This window comes from Galleria mellonella, unplaced genomic scaffold (genome assembly GCF_026898425.1).
Source record: "Galleria mellonella isolate WM207_F2 unplaced genomic scaffold, CSIRO_AGI_GalMel_v1 utg55, whole genome shotgun sequence".
Taxonomy (NCBI): domain Eukaryota; kingdom Metazoa; phylum Arthropoda; class Insecta; order Lepidoptera; family Pyralidae; genus Galleria; species Galleria mellonella.
In genome coordinates, this window is record NW_026442115.1 from 5,441,733 (window position 1) to 5,467,825 (window position 26,093).

Here is a 26,093-nt window from a genome sequence, read left to right on the forward strand (position 1 = left end):
TATTTATATAAGTACGCTCAAATTATATATATAAAAAAATTGGCCCGTGTGGCAGTGTCTTCAAAGTACGGGTACTATATACGTACTCTAAAGTAAAGAACATTTTACTACATCTATATTTTCTAAGATACAGACGGGCTCACTTATCACCTCTCACTGGTGCCCCGCCAGCGTATACCAATAACACAAGCGGGGTTACCATATCATTATCATCCATTAAAAACAAGATACAGGAAGTATATTAATTTATCGTATTATAAATCATGAGGCGATTTTCTTTTTAAAATAAAACATTGGTTATTTGAATAGAATTATTTTGTTTAATTCTGCTACCAGTAGTGTGTGACGACTAACGTTTGAAGATTGACTACTACTATTATCAGAAGTTCTACAACCTTCCATATTAGTCATCAATCTCCGACTGCCATTTTGTTCACGCACCTTTTGCGACACGTGTTTCACCTCTAAACGAAGCATCTTCAGGCAAATTATTAGATCGCTGCTCAAAGCCTAGTGTTATTTGAAGTTAATTTAAGTTTTATTTAGTTACATTTAGTGCGAATGAATTCGCAGTTTGGATAAAATAATTATATTCAAATAACCAGTGATATGGATTTCCGCAAGATAACATCGAGTTCAGTACCACAAAATATTGGAAAATAATTTAAATTAAAGGAATATACAAAATTGTTTACGAATTCAGTTGATCCCCTAAAGAATGTTTTTATGAACTTTCATTTCTTATCTTAGCATTTAAATAAAAATTGATGAAGTATGAGAAGAACGATAATTTTTATCGTGTCAAATAAGAAACGAAGTCTTTCCGTTTTCATGACATTAAATCTATAGGACAGACCGGTTTTACTATTCCATTGACATCTATTGAAATACAGTTAGGGAAATATAGATAGGGCTGCCATCACCTAAATTGTCAACACTAAATAAACATGGTAAAAATCCCGGACATTTAGGCGAAATATTTTTCCGTTTTTTCACCGAACACTTCTGAAAAAATCCTTTTTTATAACAAAAATAAAAACATTGTTATATAAAAACAGGGTTACTGTGGATGAATTTACAATTAAAATTTATTTCAATTGATCGCCTACCTATAAGAAAAAATAGATTTCGCCTGACAACAACCGGTTACAGCCAGACACTTTTCAAAAACCTCTGCTGGGAAATTCCGGTCGGATGGCAGCCCTAGATATAGTCAGTCACGGGTTCATCCACAGCCCCTTACGAGCATGTGCTCCTTACCCGAGCCTAAGCTGCGCAGGCTGCCGCCTGCGCGTCATTAATTAGGGCCCAGTGGGCCGAGTCGGCGCTATTATAAACAGCGCTGGCTAATAGGTAAATAAAGTGGGAAATATAAATAATCTAATATATAAAATTCTCGTGTCACGGTGTTTATTACCAAACTCCTCCGAAACCTCTTTACTGATTTTTATGAAATTTTGTGTGCATGTTGGGTAGACCTGAGAATCGGCCAACATCTATTTTTCATACCCCTCAATGATAAAGATGACCCTCCCCAAAAAAATTTTTTTTTAATTTTTGACAATTTTTTCCATTTTTATATTATTATGATTTAGCATTGAAAAATACATACAAATTCAAATTTCCACGCTTCTACGATCAACTCCTGTTTTTTAATCACGATTTTTATATGCCGCAATAGGGTTGGAAGCTGACAATCGAATATAATAATTGTAGTACGATAAATTTTCATGTACAGTTCTAGAAATAATGTATATGGTAAAACAACGTTCGCCGAGTCAGCTAGTAAATGAATAAATAGATGCGTCAAACACGTCACGGAGCGTGCCGTGTATGTGTATGTGGAGTGCATGGCATCAGATGCAGCGCGCGTCGTGCTGCTCGCACCAGGCGGGCGCGAGCGCGTCGGCGCGCAGGCCGCGGGCGCGCAGGCGCGCGCGCAGCCGCTGCAGGCGCGCCTCCGCCGCCTGCGCGCCCGCGCTCGGGTCCGCCCACAGCCGCTCCGCCGCCGCCGCCGCGCGCGGCCACACGCGCGTGTCTGCCCACGCGCACACATCATCACTCGCACGCATCACACGACACATCACTCACTCACCCCGTTATGAAGTGAGTGATGTTAGTAATATGAATTTACACACAGAGGAATAACATCTGAGTCCTCAGAAATGGGCGAAACAGAATACTCTGTATATCTATAGGCGACGGTCACCACTTTCCATCAGGTGGGCCGTCAGCTTGTTTGCCATTCTAAGTTGCATAAAAAAAATATACCCCATCAGGTCAACATCCACGTGGTACGCCTTGGAAACCATCGTGATTAATTCTTGTGGATTCGTCATTATGGGCCAACTGACCCGCTTTCATCCTCACCTATCATCTATCACTGGCGCTCCGCCAGTGTATACCGATAGCAATCAAAGCAAGGATCCCAATTTTGGAGATAACAATGGATGTGTTCTCGAATTACGGAGCTACAGTAAATGGAGTTTTCTTTAGCGGTGAATGCGCAATCTTGTGTCTTAGATGGGCTAAGTTGGACTAAGTTTAGTCGTCCCCAATCGGATACTCCTCTAACAAGAGTACTCTCGATCTCAGACACAAGTTAAACAAGCGGTTAGTCTCCACAACGGAGCGAGGGATATTTGTATGGCCCGTGTAGCAGAGATGCATACCTAGTATTGTCAAATACACAATCTGACCCCCAACTCACTTAAATAAAAATTATTATTATCAACTGATAACTGATATGCTATCAAAAAGTCCTCATGTACCTCTCATGCGTTACTATTTCTGAGAGTTACAATGTTGTGCTTGAGTACAGTAATTTCACTATCAATTTCCACTCTTCAAAATGAAACACAATATACGAGTACAATAACAGTTGTGATAGAAATACTATAGAGGAATGATATTGGGACCACGAGACAACATACCCTTCCAGAAAACACTCTAATATAAATAAATAACTACTCACCCAAAACTTCAGTGTCCACGTATTCAGTCCACATGGCTATCTCTCCACCCAGCACGTTGGGATCCCTCGGCAGCATATAAGAGTACATACGTCGCCAGTTAGAATACTTGGTCTGCCCCCAGAAGCCGTGGTCCAGATACCATACGTCCTTTGGTATCGATACGACCCTGTACCCAAGCCGCATTAATTGATTGAGAAGCGGACTGCTCTCCGGCTCCCATACTTCTATCACGTATCTAAAACATTATTTGTTTTATAAGTACGCAACTTCTGCAATATGGATAAATGTATTCTATATTTTAATAAGGAAAATTATCTATAAGCCAATTTTCAAATACTTTTACACAAATTTTGTTTCTGTTACAAACTCTTATTTTTATTTATTAGAAGTATTACAATCATCATTATAATCATATTTAACTGTCCAATACTGAACGTAGGCTTCTCACATAAGGAGTTTTGCCAGTAGTTGCAACAGTTGTCCGGCGGATTGGCTTAAGCTTTCGATGGTGTTTTAAGTGGGGTACTGCTGCTTATCCTTTGACAATTAAGTTTCCTTAGTCACCTCTTAAAACACTCACGACACTATGCTGGGACCATATCGTACTACAATAGTCTGCAATTATATTAATTATAATAAAACATAGCTTGCTGCTTTGACTATAAATTCCCGAAGCTCCTGAATTCATATACCTACATATATATAGTTTTAATTGATTTTACATTTCATGGGTACAATCTGAGTAGATATTTGAATTTTACTCGATATAACTACAATTATATATGGATTATTTCTCTTCTATATTTTCTACGAGAAATAACATATAATTCAAACCTATGCTAAATAACAAATACATAAATAACGTCTACTTGTACGTACTTACTTACCTGTCTTTATTTAAATATTTCTTTATCCGATGTGCTTGGGTCAGTTCTGATGACCAAATCATTACCGGTTGGTTCGCTTCGGCGCCTTCAGCTACCAGTTCTTCATCCCACAACTGCAGTGCTTTGGCTTGAAATTCCGCCCACAACCTCATAAAGCCCTCGGTATTAGTCTCGAATCCTTTATTCGCCATATAAGATGTAATGTCTTGACTAGAGTTCCAACAGCCAAAGAAAACCTTAAAATGTAGAGAAAATTTTTGTTACCTTCTTTAGTAACATTATTCAGATTATTATGAGAATGTCCTCGATATCTTTGTTAGAAATTAAAAGCATTTTTAATTAAAAGCAGTGCGTTAACCGCTTAACAAAACACTATGAAATTTGTTATATATGTATTTTATAAGATAGACAAGGATATAAGCTACTTTTTATCCTGACCATACAGACGAAGTCGGGAGTAAAAAGTAGTAGGTATATAAATTATCTCCTATTATATCATTATATCATATATACGGGCCACTCCTTCCTTTCCCGTGGGTATCGTCCCAATAGGGAGAAGCTTATATATAGTAGTGGATGGAAATTGCTGATAACATAATCATCATATCAGCCGTTTACTCTTGAAGAGGGTGTGGAGGGGGGGGGGGGTGGATCCTGTAGTTGCCACACTTGGCAAACGGATTGGCAACCGCAGTTAGGCTTTGGTGATAGTTTTGGGATGCTGCTAGCCATCTCTCGACTATTAAGTTCCCTTAGTCGTCTTTTACGACACCCACAGGAAAGGAATACCTATTCTATGATGATTGAAGCTTGAAGTTGAATTGTTCAGTTTCATTAACAATCAGAATGACTTAAACATCCTTTAACCCGTGATAAAACATATCGATTAATTCAATTCCATTTGGAAGTACATCAGATTTGGATTTAAATAACTATACAATAGCAACTCAATATATGCTAAAATATAAAGCAGACATTGTTATCTATACAAGAAATAGATTTCCGTAATATTTCGATGTTGGCAGCAGGCCAGTACGTTATTAAAAGCATTTAAGCACCAATTTGCAATGAAATTGGTATAGTGGATTAGGTCCACACAAGAATTTACATCAAAATCATTGCATTTCACAACAAAATTTTATTACTCTTTAAATCGCCTTTAGGCCTAAAATTTTACTCTCTTAAATACCTTGTAACTTGCAGTAAATTTTAAAATCATAAAGTGTAAACATTCTTATGACTTATCTTTATTTTCAATCAATCAGTTTATTAACGGATGATAATAACGTAATATAGATACCTAATTTTAGGAATAAATATTACAAATAAATATTACAAATACAATGCAGGTCGCCTATGATAGAAAAATAATACATTTACTTATACAGGGTAAAAGTTTTTTTTATGCAACTTAGAATGGCAAACAAGTTGATGGCCCACCTGATGGAAAATGGTAACCGTCGAAATATTGGTAGCTTTATAGATACTTCCATTATCATCATCATCATTTCAGCTATTATCCGTCCACTGCTGGACATAGACCTCCCCCATAGACTGCCATAAGGAACGGTCCTGAGCGATCTGCATCCACTGACTTCTCTTATATAACTATATATCTTTAGGAGGAAACAATAAAGAGTATCTCTCTATTTATCTACCACCATCTTACTTATTTCCGCATGCAGAAATAAGTAAAATGGTGGAATGCTACAATTAGTAGCGATATTTGCGGTGTTGTTGTTTCGTAATATCCCGGACATTTCATTCATAAACAGCATATACCGAACACAAGAACTAACATATAATGGTAAATATATATGCCATGAATAGTGTTGTATATTTTCATAGTAAGTATTCATGATAGTACATTTTATAAGCGACGATTACCATGTTCCATAAGTAGATATAATAAAAAATGTTGAACGAGTTGTGAATATTGAATGTTTAAATGTCTCAATAGCAACAAGACTTGTTAAATTCGGGGAATACAATAGCATTTTAGCTGTGAACTGTTAATTAGGTAACTATCTAGCTATAAGTAGTTACGTAATACGTAGATATTGTAAAAATAGCTGGAGGTTTCAGACACATTACCATGTTCATATGATAAAAAAAAGATCGTTTTAAAAGCGTTTATAGTTATTTTATTAGAATTATTTTGTTTAGATTATTCTTGTGTGTAATAAGATACTAAAAAAAAACATATTTCATAAAATAAATAATTCAATGTTGGTTTGGAAACACTGAAAACATCAAAACATATCGCCATTTCAGGTCTTTAACATGAGCAGAACTTTTTGAAAAAAAAAACTACACATCGCCAGCTAACGTCAAAATCGAATCAAAATAACAAATTGTTCATACAAGTCCTGACTAGCTTTATCCCATTTGGCGCCCCTGACGAAAATGTTTAATACGACCCTTTATTAATATATAATTCCTGGCACTCCCAGTCCTAACTCTATTACTGGTAAGAGTCCCATTTAAAATTCGAGTAATTTATTTCAATACAACCTAACAATTCCTTAATTATTTATTTTATTGTCTAACACACACTAAAATTAAAAAAAAAAAACAGACGTGTATATGTACCAACCTCATCACCACCCATGTGGAATAGAGCTGGTTTGGGCAGTACCCCGACTATGTCTCTGTACAACGAACGCAGGACCCGGTACAATACCGGATTGGCCGGGTTTAGCTGGCCACAGGGCGGCTGGATGCATAAACGCCGCCATGGTTCCGAGTTTACGCAGACAGCGAGATCACCAAACCCGTAATCCTGAAGCATAAACGAAATATTTATTGCAAAATTATAAATTCTTTTCAAACTTAAAATTCTCGTATATCGTCAGAAATCAAAAAGAACAACAGAATTCCAAAATCCGTAAACACCTGAGAATAACCAAAATTAGATGAATATTATATATGGTCAAAATTAAATAAAATAATTAAAAGGATTAGAACTAGTTTTTAAATTAGATTTTAAGTCTAACTTAAAAACTGGTAAACACATATATGTAAATATATATATTCAAAAGTAGGAAAATCCAGATAAAACATGTACAAGACTATGAATACGAATGTAAAAATCACTTCCAATTTGGTGCAGTTGATGCCAAAACAAACATACAAAGAAAAAGACAAACAAAATATCCAGAAATTATTATTTTCGATTTTATCGCTCCTATTAAGATTCCAGGTATAAATTTTTGACAGATATATCCTATGTATAGAAATCGTTTACTTGCAATTTTGTTATATTAGTAACAAGTAAGGGTTAATAAAATTTCATACGATCGTCATTTTTTAACACGTTTAGCAGAATTAAACATTATCAAACATGTCATGTACTCGTAAAACAGGCATGAAACTGTACAGTTGCTCTTTTAAATCGATCTGTTATCATATGTTACATAAAACGACATTATCTGTGTTGTGTTGTAAATTATTAAATAGATAACAAAATCTCAATGATCACAATGTCATTGAGCACTGTGTGCAATGATAACCACCGTTGCTCTACTTAAATGAGGTCCAAGGTTCAATTCTTGGTGGGACCATCTTAGAAAATGAACATTTTTAAACTCTGACTTGGCTCTGAGTATTCTTGGCTGTGTCCCCAGATATTTATCTAGTTACTTGATAACATGGAGTATTCTAAGTTTAATTACTACTCTGAATTTATTTTTATTGATATTACTATTATATCATCCGTTAACTCCGTCCACTCTTGATCCTTTTACCAGAGGGAGACTGTACAAAAGTCGCTTGTTTGGGTTCGTGTTTCAACCGTAAGGCAGTTGTGTTTGCATGGCTGTGTTTCAGTTTGAAGGGTGGAATATGGCATAAATTTACAGGGTACAGAGGAATAACATCTGAGTCCTCAAGAATGGCAACGCATGGGGGGTATCATGGGCGAAACAGTATACTCTGTTATGTCCATGGTACTGTTCATGTCTATAAGCGACGGTTACCACTTTCCATCAGGTGAGCCATCAGCTTGTTTGTCATTCTAAGTTGCATAAAAAATAGGCCTCCCCTATTGGCGTGTTTTACCAGTAGTTGCCATGCTTGGCAAGCGAGTTGGTAGCCGCAGTTAGATTTCAATTTTGTTTTATGAGAGACGCTGCTGCTCATCTCTCGAACATTAAGTTTTCTTAGTTGTCTTGTCTTACTTACAAGGAAGGCTTTGGAAGTTGTAAGAGTAAGTCAGTTTCATATAACCGTTGTTCCACATATTGGGACCAATTTATTGGACACGGCAATTTAATATTTACTCAATTTTAAAACTCTATTACTTGTAATATAGTGATGATTGTTATTCATAAAAATTAATGAAGAAAATTAATATACATAATTAAAAATTTAATTTATTCAGGTAATTAAAAAAAGATTAATCTATATAAAAATCTATGACTATTACCTTTCCCCATTGCCAACCGTTGCCAGAATGCGCAGGAGCGTCTATTTCTATGACGACACGGATGCCTCGTATTTGGGCATATTTTATTAACTGTCTCACTTCTTCCACAGTATATATTTCAGACGCAGAATATGCGCCATACCTAAAAAAATATTTAAAACATAAATGAAACATGAGAACCACTGTAGTAGTTGGATAGATAATCTTGTTTCAAAAATTTTTAAAATACTTATTTGCATTAAAATTTTTTCTTCATTCACTATCAGAGCACTTTTTAAATAATTGTGAAAACATTTTTAAAAGTGCTTAAGTATTTTTAAGATTATTTATTATAAATAAAAGATCAATATATCTCTTTATAATATTACTTTAGAAAAGGGTTGATTTCTCTACGTACCTCGTAAATTGCGGTACTCGGGACGACTCCAATGGAAAACTATGAGAATCGGTCACGTGCCAATGAAAGACGTTCATTTTAGTGGCTGCCATTCCATCCATTGTTCTCTTAATATCCTTCATTGGAATGAAATGTCGTGATGTGTCCAGAACAAAGCCTCTGTGCTTATAAACTGGACGATCTCGGATCTTGGCCCCGGACACAATTCGTAGGCCACATATAGACGAGTCAGAATAATCAGGTTTGTCAGCTGATATGAGTTGTGTGAAAGACTCCAAACCATGACGCACTCCGTATACAGTCTCGGCCATGATTTTAACGACTACGGTGCCATCTATAAAGATAATTATATAAAAATTAAACATAATAAGTACTCGTATATACCACTTCCTATGCAAGAAGGAAGAACAAGAAATGGAAGACTAGGAAATACTTTTATTAGGTAGACCGGAAGATATCTCTTTCAGAGATAAGTTCACCTTTAATTAATTATCTCTAATTATAATTATTATTTATTGTATTTCCGAATGCAATAAAGTATATAATTTGTACATTTTATTGCAATAAAACAACAATTTCAATTGCGACTAAATTAATGTTGTTTAGAACTATTATTTTAAACAAATATATATATCGATGATGGAACAGAGAACATATGTAAATATACATATTTATTAATACATCCACGACATATCTCATGAGCATATGCTCATAACTATGCTCCCTGATGGGTTAGATAGAGGCATTTGTGGACTGTTGCAATTGTACCATTGCCATTACATTTCGTTGGTATATTACATTCGAACAAGGAAGAGAGCGAAGTTCCGCTTCAGTCGTATTAATTTGGTTTGTTACTGATGTTTTCTAATACCAGACAATACATACATGTCACACATTAAATTTAAAATAAATATAGGGCGTGGAACTGGTGTCTATAAATAACAGGATTTTGTTCTGCAATAGAACTCGTCCAACGAAATGGTAATTTTTATCTTCTCACAAATTATCTCACGATAAGATCAAAAATCAATAATGATGTAACAAATATAGAGCTACGACCTTTTTTACAAACCTTTTGTTTGCACATCAAGGAAGTACTCCTCATTGGTATCCCATGTGAGGGCGATGACGTCACTCTTGACAGTGAGGTACACCACCACAGGTGTGGTGACGAGCTCCGTGACGTTGCCACCACACTCCGCCATGATGTTCTCACTAGTCACCTGGGTCATCTGAGCTAGGAGTTCCCTAGTCTCCACTGGCACGTCGACAAGATCGTATCTGATGAAAACGAAAATAAGTTAAAACATTGTACTCTTATTAGGAACTTACACTCTTTTTTTCTATTTAAGGTAAGCAAAGACTACAAAATAAATAACATTTACTCCAATCCTGTGTTACCGTACTACAGTACAGTACTTTGTCACGAACATTATTATATGGAATTTTTATATATTAAGATATTATTAAAAGACTAATTAAATTATATTTTTTTAATAATAAATAATTAAGATACTTTGATTCAGAAATTCTAAACCAGTTACTTTGATTCAAAAACTAAACAATAAACTGATTTTAATAAAATGTCTATGAGATCAATCTATAAATTCTTTCAGTTAAAAAAAAGAGTTTTCAAAATCTTTACAACTGAAAGAGTTAAGATTCGAGAATCTCCTTTTTTTTTTTGAAGTCGCTTGAAAAAAAATTATTATGATTATTTTATAATAAACTTACTTTTATTGTTATTTTCATTTATGATTAAAAACGTTTTGTACTTTATTAGTTTCTTGTGTACTTAATAACAATATTATAAACACCTCAGAACTAAGTTCTGATAGCATTTATCGGAGTTTCTTCAGAAACAAAATCCCATTGCAATAAATATCTATGAACAATACGTGTAAACCATATTTTTTACAATCGAGCCTTGCAAAACTCCATGCTGACTACAATGGTTATATTTATTTTAACAAAACCGACCGGATACTTGAAAAGGTCATAACGTTCAAGTGGTATAGTAATAAAAACTACATGTGAAGAATATCAACTGTGAACTCGTCAACAATCTTCAAGATGACACTAAGTTCCAGTGTTGATTAGAACATAAAAAATACATAATTATAACTGTGGGTTATTCCAACTAACACAATATTCCACTTGGTTATGTAGTCATATACATATTTTTTTTATAATTATTATAATTGTTGCTATTTTAACAAAATTACGTATCGTGGAGCAGAAGGTGGATAGATTTTGCTGCGTAGTAGAATTATTAACCTCTGCAAAACAAGTAACAGAAAAAAATATATAAACCAAAAATCAACCAAGTCAAACTGCAATGGGCAACCAAAGTTCTGAATGGTAACCCTTATTTTAGGAGAATAAAGGCTTGTTGCCAGATGTCGAAGATGATTCAGGAGTGGGCAATCCTTGGTCTCCACAAGGAAGAGAGGAGACTTCATGATATGGATAATAATAATTTCTAAATATATAAATTGCCTTAATCACTGCAATAAATATTAATTAATGTTAATGGCATACTGCATAGATATGATTGCATGTACTGCCCGTTCTTTGTGTATGTCATTGTTATTTTTATACTTGTAGAATACTAGTATTTTGTCCACTATTTCGTAGTCCGTGTAGTTTTCAGAAACACAAAAACCAATACGTCCACGTCTAGATGACTGTGGAAACCGCATTCAATTTGGTGAATTACAGACATGCAGATAGACAAAATGTCTAAAACTATTATTTTGATTGAATAAATGTATTTTATTTAATTACTTATATTATTTTAAATATTTTATATTCCATGTACAGACATCGATCGTCTAGATACAATTTTATTACATTAGTAAATGTAGTTTTGTGTAGGTAGTTGTAATTTTTTAAAATGTTTTCTGTGCTGCATAATGTCTTCTCTATATGGTGTATTAAAGTAATAAATGTCTACATAAATAACTAAAAAAATAATAGATTTTCTCTTATTGGAATCATGCTTTCGACTACGTCATATGCGAATCCTTAAAGGAATCACCGCAAGTGGGCGGGGTACTCCATAGAAGGCTGGGTCACGAATCATTTGTCAAATAAACGAATAAGATCGTAGGTCACAGCACCGTTATCTATACGGTTCATTCAACTCATAACTTTACGTGCTTAACTTTACTTGAAATATAAGTAAATATTGACTTAGACAAATGACATACGCGGCCATGGTCAGCGAACTCTCGCACGTATAAGTACGAGTATATAAGTGCCTGGCGATTCTAATGATAAATGGCAGCAATAAATCATTGGACTTGTAAAAAATAAATCCATATTCATATATTAAAGACTAAAGATGTCAATTTTTACTGTTGAACTTCAATTAAAATTTGATAAATAATGAAATGTCGTCATTCTTACGGTATATACTTATTAAATTCTTTAAATAATTTTATAAAAAGAAATAGAGACGATGACATTTAAGAAAACACTAAAAGAATTATTAACTTAAAAAATATACTACGTATTTTTTTTTTATACAACTTAGAATGATAAACAAGCTGACGGCCCACCTAATGGAAAGTAGTAACCGTAATATTTACAAATTTAGACAAAATTTAAGTAAAAGTAACACGATGCCTACCTATAGTGTTGTTTAGTATAATTTATCATACACCAAACCTGCAACGATCCTACAAATGTATATATATACTAGTATTTATGAAGATTTTATTATTAAATCTAATGTGTTTGTATTTACATTTGAATAAATAAATAAATAAGCTACGTAAATGGAAGATACAGATTTATCAACATCAGAATTACTTACTGCCTATGAGACTGGCCTTTGTAATACTAATTTTTCTCAACTGCAATGAAAAATGCACTCTATGTTGTTATCGTTAAATTAAATTTCTACAAAGTTACTACTATTAATTTATCAAACGATTTATTTATTTTCGCACACTGTTCTTTATTATACAAAGATCTTGAACTTTAACTATTAAAGTCCAAGGAGTTATTATTATCAATATCTATTATCTTTTCCTTGTTAATACTATCAAATAAAAAACCCAATGCATTCTCTAGAAGATTGTCTTATTCGGGGAAATAGATAGAAGAGTCCATTTTAGTGTATTAAATTATTGTATTAATTATATATAAATACAGATCAATAGGAAAATATTGGTACCTATTACCAATAATAGTTATTTACACTTTACTTAAAAAGGAGAGCTCTCTATTCGACTGTATTTTTATATTTACAACGTTTTATGAATCTATTTTATGATTCTTCTTTTAATTGAAATTAATACTCCCATAAATTTCTATGTTTGTTCTATATTTTAATTACTCTATCAGATTTCAGAAACCATATAATACCTAATAATATAAATAGAAATCAATAAATAGACTATTTTTATTGTTTCCTCCAAAAGATTACAATAATAAACTTATTATGGAAACAAACAATTATAAAAATTTATTACATAACACACTGAAAACAATGGACGGTCTTATCGCTAAAAGCAATCTCTTCCAAGCAACCTTTGGATGGAAATAATTATAAACAGTTTGATCGGAGGCACGATAAAATTTCTGTCGTTTTTAAATACACATAGAGATATGCAATTATGTCAATACATATCTAATATAAATTGACATTATTGCGAAATAATGAAATTCCCTGTTATATTTCGGTGGCAATAATTAATTAATGGTTATTGCTAGCTATAATTCGCCGTGCGGTCCTAACATAAAATGGGCCACCCATTCCTTACCGAGTGTTGTAAGAGATGAAAATGGGAATTTAATACTCGAGGAATGGCCAGCAGCGTCCCAACCCGCCTACAAGCGTGACCACTACTTGCAAAACTTCCTAAGGACTTATGTTCAGCAGTGGATAGTGAACGGCTGATATGATGAATATGACTAGCTATAACCCGCGGTTTTGCCCAAGTGAGTTACGATAAACAGTTGCTTATATATTTTATCAGTCGCATATGGTCCATCAGTGTATCAAATATCATTCAAATATATCCTGCCCCTCTAAGCACGATTGCGTAATAATATTCTTTATAAACATTCTAATATTTATAATATTTCTATGGTATAAATAGTTGAAAATAAAGAGTATATAAAAGTTAGATAGCTATCTTATTTCGTGTTGTGATATTTTGCCTCTAAAATTATCTTACGTTGCGTTGGACGAGTCCCAGCAAGTAGACGAAAAGATTTATTCTGGGTAGCCCTTTCTGTGTTCTGTTCAAAGGAAATTTATATGTAAACAAAAAAAAACGCATTGATATTTTACTTATATGAATCCCTTTCAGTTATAATGTTAATAGAACAATTTGTATGGATAAATTCATATATAATTCCATATATTCGTACTGTAGTATAAGTTAAACCATTGATACTATATTAGTGTGATCACATATGAAATTTAGATTTTTCTTAAATATTCGTAATAACATTATGTTCTTCTTTAATGATTAATTTGAAACTGAAAAAACTCTACCAAATTATATTTGAAAAATATATGAAAGTACCTATGTTTGCCAGACTATGTTTACTACCTATGTTTACCAAATTTGTCAGACGATTTGATTTCATTTTGTCACAAATTAGATAGGTATCAAAATTTTTTGTGACAAAATTGAAATTGCTCTACTTACATTGGATTTGCATTAATAATAAGCATAAAATTCTTATTCATAAATAGGTACAGGCTGATCTTCAAATATGACTCAACAGAAAAAATATATTTTATTCTATTTAATTTCAGAGATGTTTTCTCCTACAAACACTCAGGTTATGGAATGATTATGGATGAAACACAGCATGGGGTTCTTTAAAACGGGAGTAAAGAGGTTTCTTCAGAATCGGCAACGCGCGCGTAATACCTTTGGTAATGCAGGCGTTCATAGACTACGATAACCGCTTACCATCAGATGGGCCGCATGCTTGTTTGCCATCTCAGTGGTATTAAAAATAATATTAATAATCATCTATGATTTATAGATAAGATAGTAAAGGTATATTTTTCCTGTTTATTAATATCTTCCACATAACTTAAATCACTTTTACTTTTAAAAAGAACGGTTTTTTTTATATTTTAAATGTATTTTTAAAAAATATATATGTTTGTAGTCCTTATTATGTATACCATAGACATTTAACATTGTCGTTTGCGATGACGCAGAAATCAGCAACGATCCGATCCGGACGAGAATAGACAGACGGGCGCGAGACACCTGCGTGTGTGTGTCGTTATGTACATATATCAACCGGCCCATCAAATACAAAATAGATGTTTCATCTATTTAATTTGGATTTATTATTTTCTTTTCTTTTATTTCTGGATGTCAATACAGTCTACCGAAACAAATACCGTTGCTGAAAAACTCTGCGATTACATTCATATTTCCATACATAGATCTGGATTGCGCTAATAAAATTAAAACTTCTTCAGAATATAAAAAAAAAACTTCTTTCGTGATAAAATTCATATAAAAACAACATGAAAATAATATTTAATATTAGAATACATAAAAATTTAATTATAAAACAAATAAAGACTGTGATTTTATACCTACTGTAGATATATAAGGTTCAATAAATTTGCATTGTAAATTAAAGACATGCCAAAATTGGAATCCTTGAATGGACCGAGTCAAATGTTCCTCGCAAACTAATTATTTATCCTTATGAATTGATGAGTCATTGAATAAAACAGAGGTGAACGTTTGCCTTCGTGAGTTAAAAAATTCAATGTATATTATTATCATAAATAGTAAAAAAAGCTTATTAAAATGCTGGGCGCATTATAATATAATGCGGCTGGCAGGTAACGTTTTTGCCATCGAAAATACTCGCTCAATAGAAAAATATCTATTAAATGAGTATTTTCGGAATTTCCTCGTTATATTTAAATCTAATTTATATTTTCTCTTGCTAAAAGATTTTATCAAATCTATAAGATATAATTCTTAATTGATAGGGTTTATTGCCAGTATCAGTCCATACTAATCGTGTCCCGATTGGTTTTTTTTTTGTGGAATTAAATCTTAAATTATCATGTCAACAGTCTTATCATCATATCATATCAATCCTTAACTGTCTACACGGCACAGAGTCTTACAGCTTGTATGATTTCACATATTCTCTACAAAAATAGTGTCTAACATAATTTTTCCCTCTTATATTAACACAAATAAAAAGTAACTTCAAAATTTACTGAACCCATCTACTGAAAAATCATATAAGATTTTTTTTATAGTTTTTAGGGTAAAAACTATAAAACAAAAAAATATTCTCATATGAAATTGTTATGAAATTGATAATAATAAAATAATTGAAACCATTCAATATTTTTTTTGTATTTTAAAACTTATGTTCATTTTTTAATTCATTGTCTATATATTTATTATCAATAGTTGTTGTGTACGAATTAAATAACATACGCGTAACAAATTTCGATGCAAACAATGCTAACAAAACTATACATTCTAATCAATTATAAGCATTAAAGTAAAATTCATATCATCATAAAACGCTGCCAACCATATATTATTTATCAAATTATGATAAATAGTAGTTTAGAAGTTATGAGGGAAAAATTAACCGGCCAAAATCCTCCTCCTTTTTGCTTCGCTGTAGTCGGGTAAAAGGCTACCTAGAAATTCACTAACTTACCTAAGATATTGTGGATGTATCTTCACGGTTTGTGTACTGAGGGTAGCAGAGACTGGCCTCGGCCATAGACCGCCGAATCGTCCGCAAACTGTCCTACATAAATTTACGTTCTGGTACAGATGCGATGTCGCGTTGGTTTCAGCATTACCCAGGGGTTGCGGATGCTCCGTACGTTGACAGCCCTCGTTCACCATGCACTTGTACATCCACGATGGCCTGTGAAGGTCCAGATAATGTATTTAGGTATTTTGTTACAATAAAGTTGCCAATTTCCCAATTCACTCCCTTAATTATTTCTAAGTACTTCCCTTATAATTAAAAAGAAAATATATAAGTATGAATGTAATGTACACAAGTACATGTGATCCCAGCATAGAATGAGTTATCCCTTCCGTTCCCGTGGGTGTCGTAAGAGACGACTAAGGGAACTTAATAGCAGAAGGATAGGTAGCAGCGTCTCCCTTAAAACATCACCAAATCCTAATTGCCAAACTACCACCAAATACTGGCAAACCCCTCTTAATGGGGGAGCCCTATGTTCAGTAATGGCCAGTTATTAGCTGATGGAGGATGGGATACATGTATTAAGTATGTTCAGAATTACAGATGCCCATAAATAATAGATACCACTTTGAAGGTTTACCAAAAGAAAATTAAACGCAATGGCCTCTATTTTTAGATGACTTTTCCCATGTATAAACGCCATTCCAGAGTTTTTTGACTCCTCCATCAGATTGCACAAGACTAAATAGGTATTTTATAGATATATTTCATCGCTATGTGTTATTCTAGTCCTTTCCTGGTACTTGTATCATTCTATTTACGCATTATATATATGTATACTTATTCTAATATTTGCATCCAGACTATTTATAGATATTTTCATATGGACTTACTTATAAACTACCGATGCGGGGTCTTCAATTACTTTTTCCACTTTACATTGCACAAGATGAATGGCCAATACAGCCAATAACATCCAACTGTTACCCGCCATTTTCTAAAACAAAACAGAGTTTTAAAATACATTAAGGATTATAGATAATCTTAGACTTATATTAATCATATAATAATTCTGCCCGGAAGCTTGAGCGATAAACTAATTTGCAAACCTATATACTGTAAATTAGCTATGTTGTTTTGCAATAGATATTTAATCTAAAACATTAATTATAAAAATATTATATGGTATCGAAGAAATCTAAATGGAGATGCTAATAATCTAAAAGTACCATAAACAGAATTCCAAATACGTATACAAGAAACCTTAAAATTGGTATTTGTAAATTCTTATAAGGATATCTAGTTGTGTAAGCTAATATTTAACATATTTGTTATTAATTATATGAGTATAGGTCTATGCCTATATATTATTATAGTTTTTCTTTTAATTATATATTGGATAAGCATGTCAGATGAATTAAACCCACTATTTTGTCTATTACCTAACTTTTCTCCCTACTTAGTATATACATGCTAAGAATAAATACCACTAACTTAATCAAAATAGTTTCCTTATTTGAAAATTATTCTTTTTAAAAACATATATATTTTGTTTATTATTGAATCGATTGTCTATCCAATAACCATGTAAGAGACTCCCACGCATGCTAGCTATCAACTTCCTGTCACCAGTTTTGCACTCCACTATTTATTAGTTACATAGAATAAACATGACCGATATCATGAAAATGTAGTTATCATAGCGTGATCGTCTAACGGAACCGAGCAGTTACCATTGGTCGGAACTTGGTGCGTGCTAAGCAGACACTTCCGTGCTCACTACCGTATTTGTTTGTGGCTTCGAGCTAGTGAGTTTAGTAATGTATAAACAAACAGTTTATAAACATTTCACTGTGTCTAACTACAATAAAACAATGTTATGATAAAATTGTATGATACACGAATAGTTATTAAGCTGTTATTGATTTCAAATGAATGAAAACTCCTGAATTACTCTGCCGGAGTATTAAAGAAGGATTATAGGTGAAGATAAAGTCAAAGTCGTCACAAAAGCCGGATTCACCCAGAAACCAATGCGGTTTCCGGAGGAATCGCGTCAAAGTTTACCTGATAGTGAATATTGGTTGCAGATTATATAAATACCTTATTATTTATACTGCTACACTGTTAAATATCCAGCTATCATAGAAAAGTGACAAATAAATGTTACAGTAGATACGTTTTCGCTACCGCACGCATAAGATACAACGAGATAGCAACGTCCGACCTATTTTTCTCAAGCATGCTCTAAAGCGGTAAAATTCAGTCTCAGTAATATTATTTGAATTAATAATTGACTAAAACACTGGACAATCATTTTACAGGTCATGGTCATCGGATCGATTACATTATCATCGAATCCAAGTAATTACATATTCAAAGGCCGACAAACAATTTAATGAGACAAAAGATGAATAGTCATTTACTACTACAAACGACTCATGTACGGTAATAATTTTATGTAGGTATCTAAGTTATGTTTAAAAATTTGTATTTTCTGACAGTTCGCTCAAACAGGATTATGACCCTTAACTCTCAACTATCGGGGCGGAATATGTTCCTACTTACTTCCCTTTCTTTCGCGTCTCCCTTAAACATATATCTACCCGCTTGTCAAGCGTGGCAACTACTACCAATACCTCCCTTTATGGGAGAGGCTTATGTCAAACAGTGGACAGTTAACGGCTGATATGAATAAATGTTCTTGCTTACACCACGGAATAATTTTTCAGAAAGTAAACATTTTGCAGCCTATTATTTAAGATTGCCGAATACAAGATAATAAATTGTATTTTAAAATGTTGTCAAACAGGTATGTAAGTAAAAAACAGCACTGACAAAATTTTACTTCTTTCCAGTAAATATTTACACTTATCGATTTATCTTTAATTTATTATGAAGAGTCTAAAAATGTACAAAAAGTTAGGCAAGTATAAGTTTGTTAATGTAATGACATGTTGTTTTCTACCATTGGCCATCTTAATGTCACTAGAAGGTATATAATTTAATAACAGATTTTTTAACTAATCTGATCTAACCTAGATCCATTTTCAGGAGATTTTCAATATATATATATTTTTTTTACAACGCAGGTGGCAAACGAGCATGCGGCTCACCTGATGGTAAGTGACTATTTATTAATTTGTGAATTTAAAAATATTCTAAAGTATATTACTAATATTAAAGTTACATTGAAGTAATAAAATAATTACGAGGCCAATTATTGTTTTTTTAATTGGATTAGAAGTAGGCAGTGGTTTATCAATAAATCAGACGCATTTTGTTATCATTACTAACAACTACATTTTATATATTATATACTTGCTTTGAACCGTCCAAGTGACCGGGGTACATTGATTGACTGGGATAAAAAATAGCTTAAGTCCTTCTTCATCCCAAATACTATTCCCTATAATCTAAGACGCGTAGATATACAAATATTTATGAGGATGACTTAAACTGTTATGGCACCAAAAGGTAACAAAGAAACAAACAAATAGACAAACATATTTACATTTACAATATTAATAAGAACTAGAATTCCGTATATTAAAAGAGATCAAAGGCATGCCTCCTCTCTGAATCTTCATGCTTTCTAAATATTCAATAGGTATCCTCTACTTTACAGGAGACTATGTTGCTATAACGCTACTTTTTTAGACCACAAGGTCAAGTAATTTTAATTGCTTATAATCGACGTTCTATATTATGCTCGGTACATGACTGATGTAGCAGATGTGAATATTTAATACTTTAATAAAAAATGGTTGGTAAAATCAACACAGTGAATTAAAATTCTATCTATCACAAGATGTTACGAAACTATATAAACCGTGTAACTATTGTCTCGCGAAATACTTGATGTGGTACACAAGGAATTTAACTTTCAATGGCATGCGGTCGTTACATCCAATATATTTGAATTACGTATAGTAAAACAATACAAAGAAGACAATATAAGCAAATCCTTTTCTTAATAATTTTTGACTTTGCTAAATCGACCTTTGTGATTTCGTGGGTGTTAGGATATTGAACGTTGTTATCGCCTTCTTTAACAATCAAATCGTTTGTGATTATACTACCTCAGATTGTTTAACGTAGTTACCTAGGTACTTGTTTTCTATACCGCCATAGTACTGAAATGACAATGAATTATGGTGGATTTTTAAATTCCATATTTACATATATATTCTAAGATTTATTGATCTCTCATAAAACTGGTCTTCATATCAAATTATACCTCATGTTGTTACTTTATTCCACCTTTTGTGAAGAGAAAATAAACCATTCATTCATTCATTCATTGATCTCGCCCAGTATTTTAGAGAAATCGTTGTTGAGTACTTGTCAGGGACGGGATTTTGATAATATTTGAGCGATATTCTTTATCTCATCGGGATATGGAATGTATTGTCTGAAGGAGATATTATCATTTTTGCATAATGGATTGCAACCATAATGAGTAGTCTCTATTTCTTAGCAAAATCGTCAAATTTTCACTAGACTTGCGACTAGACGATGCTGCGATGACTACTTTGAATCTCTTTTTTTTTATACAACTTAGAATAACAAGCAAGCTGAAGGTCCACCTGATGGAAAGTGGTAACCGTCACCTATAGACATGAGCAGTACCATGGACATAACAGAGTATACTGTTTCGCCCATGATACCCCCCCATGCGTTGCCATTCCTGAGAACTTAGGTGTTATTCCTCTGTACCCAGTCAATTCACGCCATATCCCACACTTCAAAACGAAACACAGCCATACAAACACAACTGCTTCACGGTTGAAACACGAATGGGACAGAGGTACCCAAGCAATCGACTTTTGTACAAAGTCTCCCTCTGGTAAATTTGTACTTTGAATCTCATTTCTATATAATACATATCATCGAGTATAGATGTCGTCATTGACAATTTGCGTGATATGATTTATTTCTATGGTTCAAATTATTATTATTGTCCTACAGATTCTCTACCTAGGGATATTGCAAGAATTAATTGACATAAGTGACCTGAAAAATGATTTTGTATTATATACCCTAACACCAGCGTGCACAACAAAAATAACATAGGTGAGCAAATTAGCGTATTCACTTAAAAAAAATAGAAAAGTACCAAGGAGAATTGGAATATTATTATTGTTACTTGATGATAATAGCTATCGTCATCGCGTGTTGATAGTTTAATAGTCGTAAGAATCTCATGGCATGATCAACGTTTCAATTCGCTATCAGAGCACTTTTTAATTGAGAAATAACTCCGACATCGTCACACTTCGGTATGACGCGTAACTTACGATGATCGTAGGTTTGATGGTCGTTATATGTATTATAATATACATATTCAAAAAGAAAATAATATTTATGTTACTTCATCCATCCAGTACAAGTATAAATAGGTTTGGGGGAAAAAAAAGAGATTGTTAGTAATTAGGACCAATGACCCCATTGCTAGCAATATACCCAATCAGGTCGACCTCCACACGTCCTGAAAACCATTTTGGTTAATTCTTTATGAATTTACCATCAAGAGCCATCTAACCTGCTTTCATCCTCATCTATCATCTTTCACTGACGCCCCGCCAGCGTATACTGATATCACAAACGGAGTTTACCCATTAGTACCCATTACGAAAAAAAAACAAATGAAAAAAGTATAAGTAGGTTTATTTTAAACCTACTTATAGTTTCCACTGAAAAAATCTGAGGGTACAGAAACCCGCCCTAACTACTGTTTCAGATGTTCACACTGTATTTATTTATTAGTTGATTAGATGTTAGTCACTTTTCTCCATCTTTTCCTCCACATAAATCACATTTTTTAGTTTAGTTAGTACAAATATCCGCCACATCTAATAAAACAACAATCGACATTAATGCTGCATTCCTCCATAAAAACCATAATACTAATAATTATCTTTGCCAGCATAATATCCGTATAATTACGTAGTACAGATCATACTCGTAGTATCCTTCAACGTCTACATACAAGTACCTACACAAATTTACATTTGCGTAGATAATACAGGTGATTCGTTCCATTTAGGCACCCTTATATATTATATAATATATTTAATAAATGAACATAGGCCTCCCCCCCATAAATGGGGAGGTTTTACCAGTAATTGTCACGCTTGGCAGGCGGGTTGGTAACCGCAGTTAGGTCTTTGGGGATGTTTTAACAGGGATGCTGCTTCCCATCCCTCTACTATAAGTTTCCTTAGTCGCCTCTTACGACACTCACGGAATAAGAAGGGGCGGCCTATTCTATGCAGGGACCTACACGATGCAATATATTATTAAATCTATAATATTATATATATACATATTAATTATTAACTAGAAAAAATACCCGATTCGTTTTCCACTCCAAATAAATGTTTTTTTTTACCTTTATAGTAGTAATAACATCGCTCAATAAATTCCTACACCTACAGTAAAATATTAATAAATAAATTGGTAGAATTACTCATACATATTACATAAGTACATATCTAATAATTACAAGACTGTCACACCAATTACGTGGGCCTTACGTTATGAGACACCAGACAATTATCAATGGACATAAATTAAGAATGCTTCGTTTCATATTAGCTAGTCCAAGAATCGACCCAGCGACCTTGTTTGACAGTCGGCGTTGCCCGGTTGATATTTTTTTGTTTTTTGTTTTTTTTTTAATACGATCAACAGGAATGCCAGAATTGTAGGTCAATTTTTAAAAACGATTACGTAAATAAATTTCCATTATTCTGATTAATAATTTCAAAGGTGCTCTGATAACAAACTAAAAAAATAATAAATCATGTTCCGATTGTTACGATTGTTGTTAAGCCGTCATTGGAAATTTTGATTTCAATAGAGATATTTTTTTGTAGTACACTTATATATGCAACTTATTCTATGATTAACATTTCAACTCACTAGTAGATCACCTATAGACATGAACAGTACCATGGATATCTCAAAATACACTGTAACATGATTAATACCTTATACTATACGTTTCCATTTGCGTTATGCTTTCCGTAAATATACAAATGAGTTTAATTTTGTTTTAATATATATTAAATATTATCATAGATGCATACATAACATCATCCTTATCGTAATTTTACGTGGGTTGAGATTTATTTAAATAAATCTATCATTAATTAAAATTTATTTAATAAATAAATAAATTAATGCGTTACGTATAATAATAATAAATTTAAAACTTAATACCTATTCTATTATGAGTCAAACAGTAAATCGTAAATATTTCCAGTACGTAACACGAAAATTCTTGGAAATGAGTACTATATTGGGATTCATTAGGATTGACCTCATTTATGAACAAAAAAGATACTTCATAAAAATAACCGATTCTGTACACGTACAGTATTAGGTAGGTACATATAAAAATTTACCTTCGCATTGTATATGTCGGGCATTGTTGGGTTCAAGTGAAAAAGAAAGACTATATCGAACCAATATTGATTATATAATAGACTGGCTTTTGCCTGCGACTTCATACGCATGGATTTTGGAAGTAGAAAAACCAATAAAATAGAGCACTTTTAGACGACAAAATAAAACGTACACCAAATTTCAAATTCGACCTTCAGTTTGATATAGTCGTTTTTACGTGATACTGAAATAAACATACATATAGATAAACACCCTAAAAAATATTGTGTTGGCTTCCATAGCTGTTATACGAAGTATCAATGCTCATTAAGTATTAATTTCTTTAAATACTTACCTCTTATGTACAAAGATCGTCTATATACGTAGTTACAATTTTCTTATAGGTATACCTTTTTAAAAGACTAATCATTTTTCCAATATTACAAAAACACTTTATAATATTGGAAAAATGTGTACTTCTTTATGTTCTTCCACATTCTAAATTCTACGTGTAGGCACGTAAACAAAATTCCATAATGATTAGTCGATTAATCAAATTTATATTTAATGAGATATACCTATAAGTACGTATAGCCTATATTCACTTTCAATAATTTTGTTTATCAGGCATAAACAAAATAGCTGGGTTAATGATTAGATAAATAAAACATGCAATGACAGAATTATCGCTTATAGATGTTTTAAGTGGGTGTTATTTGTTTGGATACAATGCGACCTATTTTACATTACTTGCAATGTCAACTTTCCTATAAAAAATTATAACACGAATTAAGATTTTCAAAAATTAATAAATAATAAAAATTAACGACCGCTCTGGCTTCCCCGACTTTTTTGTTGACCTCAGAAACGACCCCATTATTAGCGAGTGACATAACACAGATAATGGGGTCGTCGGATACCATTTCTCTATACCTATCTCTAAAATTTTAATTTGAATTTACCTTGAAATCCTAATTGTAAGGACCAATTAATATAAATATACTTTATAATTGTCTATAAAACAGTAATTATCGAAAACTACCATATTAAAATATTAAAGATACGTTTAGAGAAATTGCACCTTAAAATTGACTCCAATGTAACTTTCTTCAGATGATTTTTTTTAAATCAGTTAAGTATCTTTTAATTTATCCATTACAAACAAAAAATAAAATCTTTCCTTTTTAAAATGGTAATTTAGACATACATAATTTATAGTATTTTTACTAAAAATTGAAAAAAAAAAAAATTCAGTGATATATATATTTTTATATACAATAAAGAAATCTATCCAAACCCTTACCTCGGCAATCGTATTTTATGAATGGCTGTAAGTTATTTGTGATCACTTTTCTGGCACACAAGTGTCACTCTTTATCACAACCACTGACGGGTTTTAAAGTTTGGACTTTCAACACGCACTAATACATTTTCTATAAAAATATTTAACCGTTCACCATTCAAAATGTCGTTCCGTGAAGTGTTGCATACTGGATTTTATTGGAACGCACGATTTTTTACTTCCTTTTTTAACTCAATACCTGACCAAGGAACTAAACCGGACTGTATCGCAGTTTTACTGTTTTGCTTTGTCGAATATTAATATTTTATTTTTCGCTTTACAGACAGCATGTCCACACTATACGAAGGTTAGTACTCTTTTGATAGGCCTGCCTATTAATACGATTATTTTTAAGTAATTTTATTATAATTTAGCGTCTGCCACCAGTCTCGTATCATTATCGAAATTTAATAAATACGCGCGTGCGAACGTAGGGCGCGAACCGCTCTGATTGGACGACTGAGTTGATACTTTGTTCGGCGCATTTCGTGCGGCCATATGTTTTGGCGGGAGATCCGCTAACTGCTTGTAGTGTTGTAAGTAAAGCATTCGCTACCTTTCTATCGCCTTGAACTTTATTCTAAAATTTAGATATATAGATTAAAATTATTAAATTAGATCGGTACTTAACCTACGACATCTCAGGACTCCCTATCAGACCCAGCATGTCTGCCTCATAATTTAAGCTTTTAAATTGTACTTATAACAGCTTTAACTGTAACAGGGTAGGAAACATTAATTATTATTAAGTTATTAAAATCATTTTACTAGCTAAAAATAATATAAAAGAGTTATTTCGTTGTACAAGTAGAACGAGTATTCTAGGTGTTAACTATTCATATAATTTCGATTTTTAGCGTTGAGGTGTAGTTCACTGGTGAAACTAAACTTATAAAATCGAACTTATTGGCAACGATTTTACACTGTATAGTTTGAATATATCTATATTGTGATTTTCTTATTTCACAAGATCTGTGGCATA

At 32.7% G+C, this 26,093-nt stretch overlaps 1 protein-coding gene across 1 annotated transcript; it reads right to left on the minus strand.

Annotated features, from left to right (window-relative positions):
* Window positions 1-25,589, minus strand: LOC113521173 (chitooligosaccharidolytic beta-N-acetylglucosaminidase). The gene is made up of 10 exons (XM_026906610.3): window positions 25,073-25,589; window positions 17,271-17,374; window positions 16,375-16,590; window positions 9,758-9,966; window positions 8,686-9,019; window positions 8,289-8,430; window positions 6,459-6,644; window positions 3,863-4,098; window positions 2,975-3,210; window positions 1-2,038 (listed from the first exon to the last, which is right to left on the minus strand). Exons 2-10 carry the CDS (start codon window positions 17,369-17,371, stop codon window positions 1,857-1,859), a joined length of 1,842 nt encoding a protein of 613 aa, XP_026762411.1. The 5' UTR covers window positions 17,372-17,374; window positions 25,073-25,589; the 3' UTR covers window positions 1-1,856.
* Window positions 25,590-26,093: the final 504 nt, after the last annotated feature.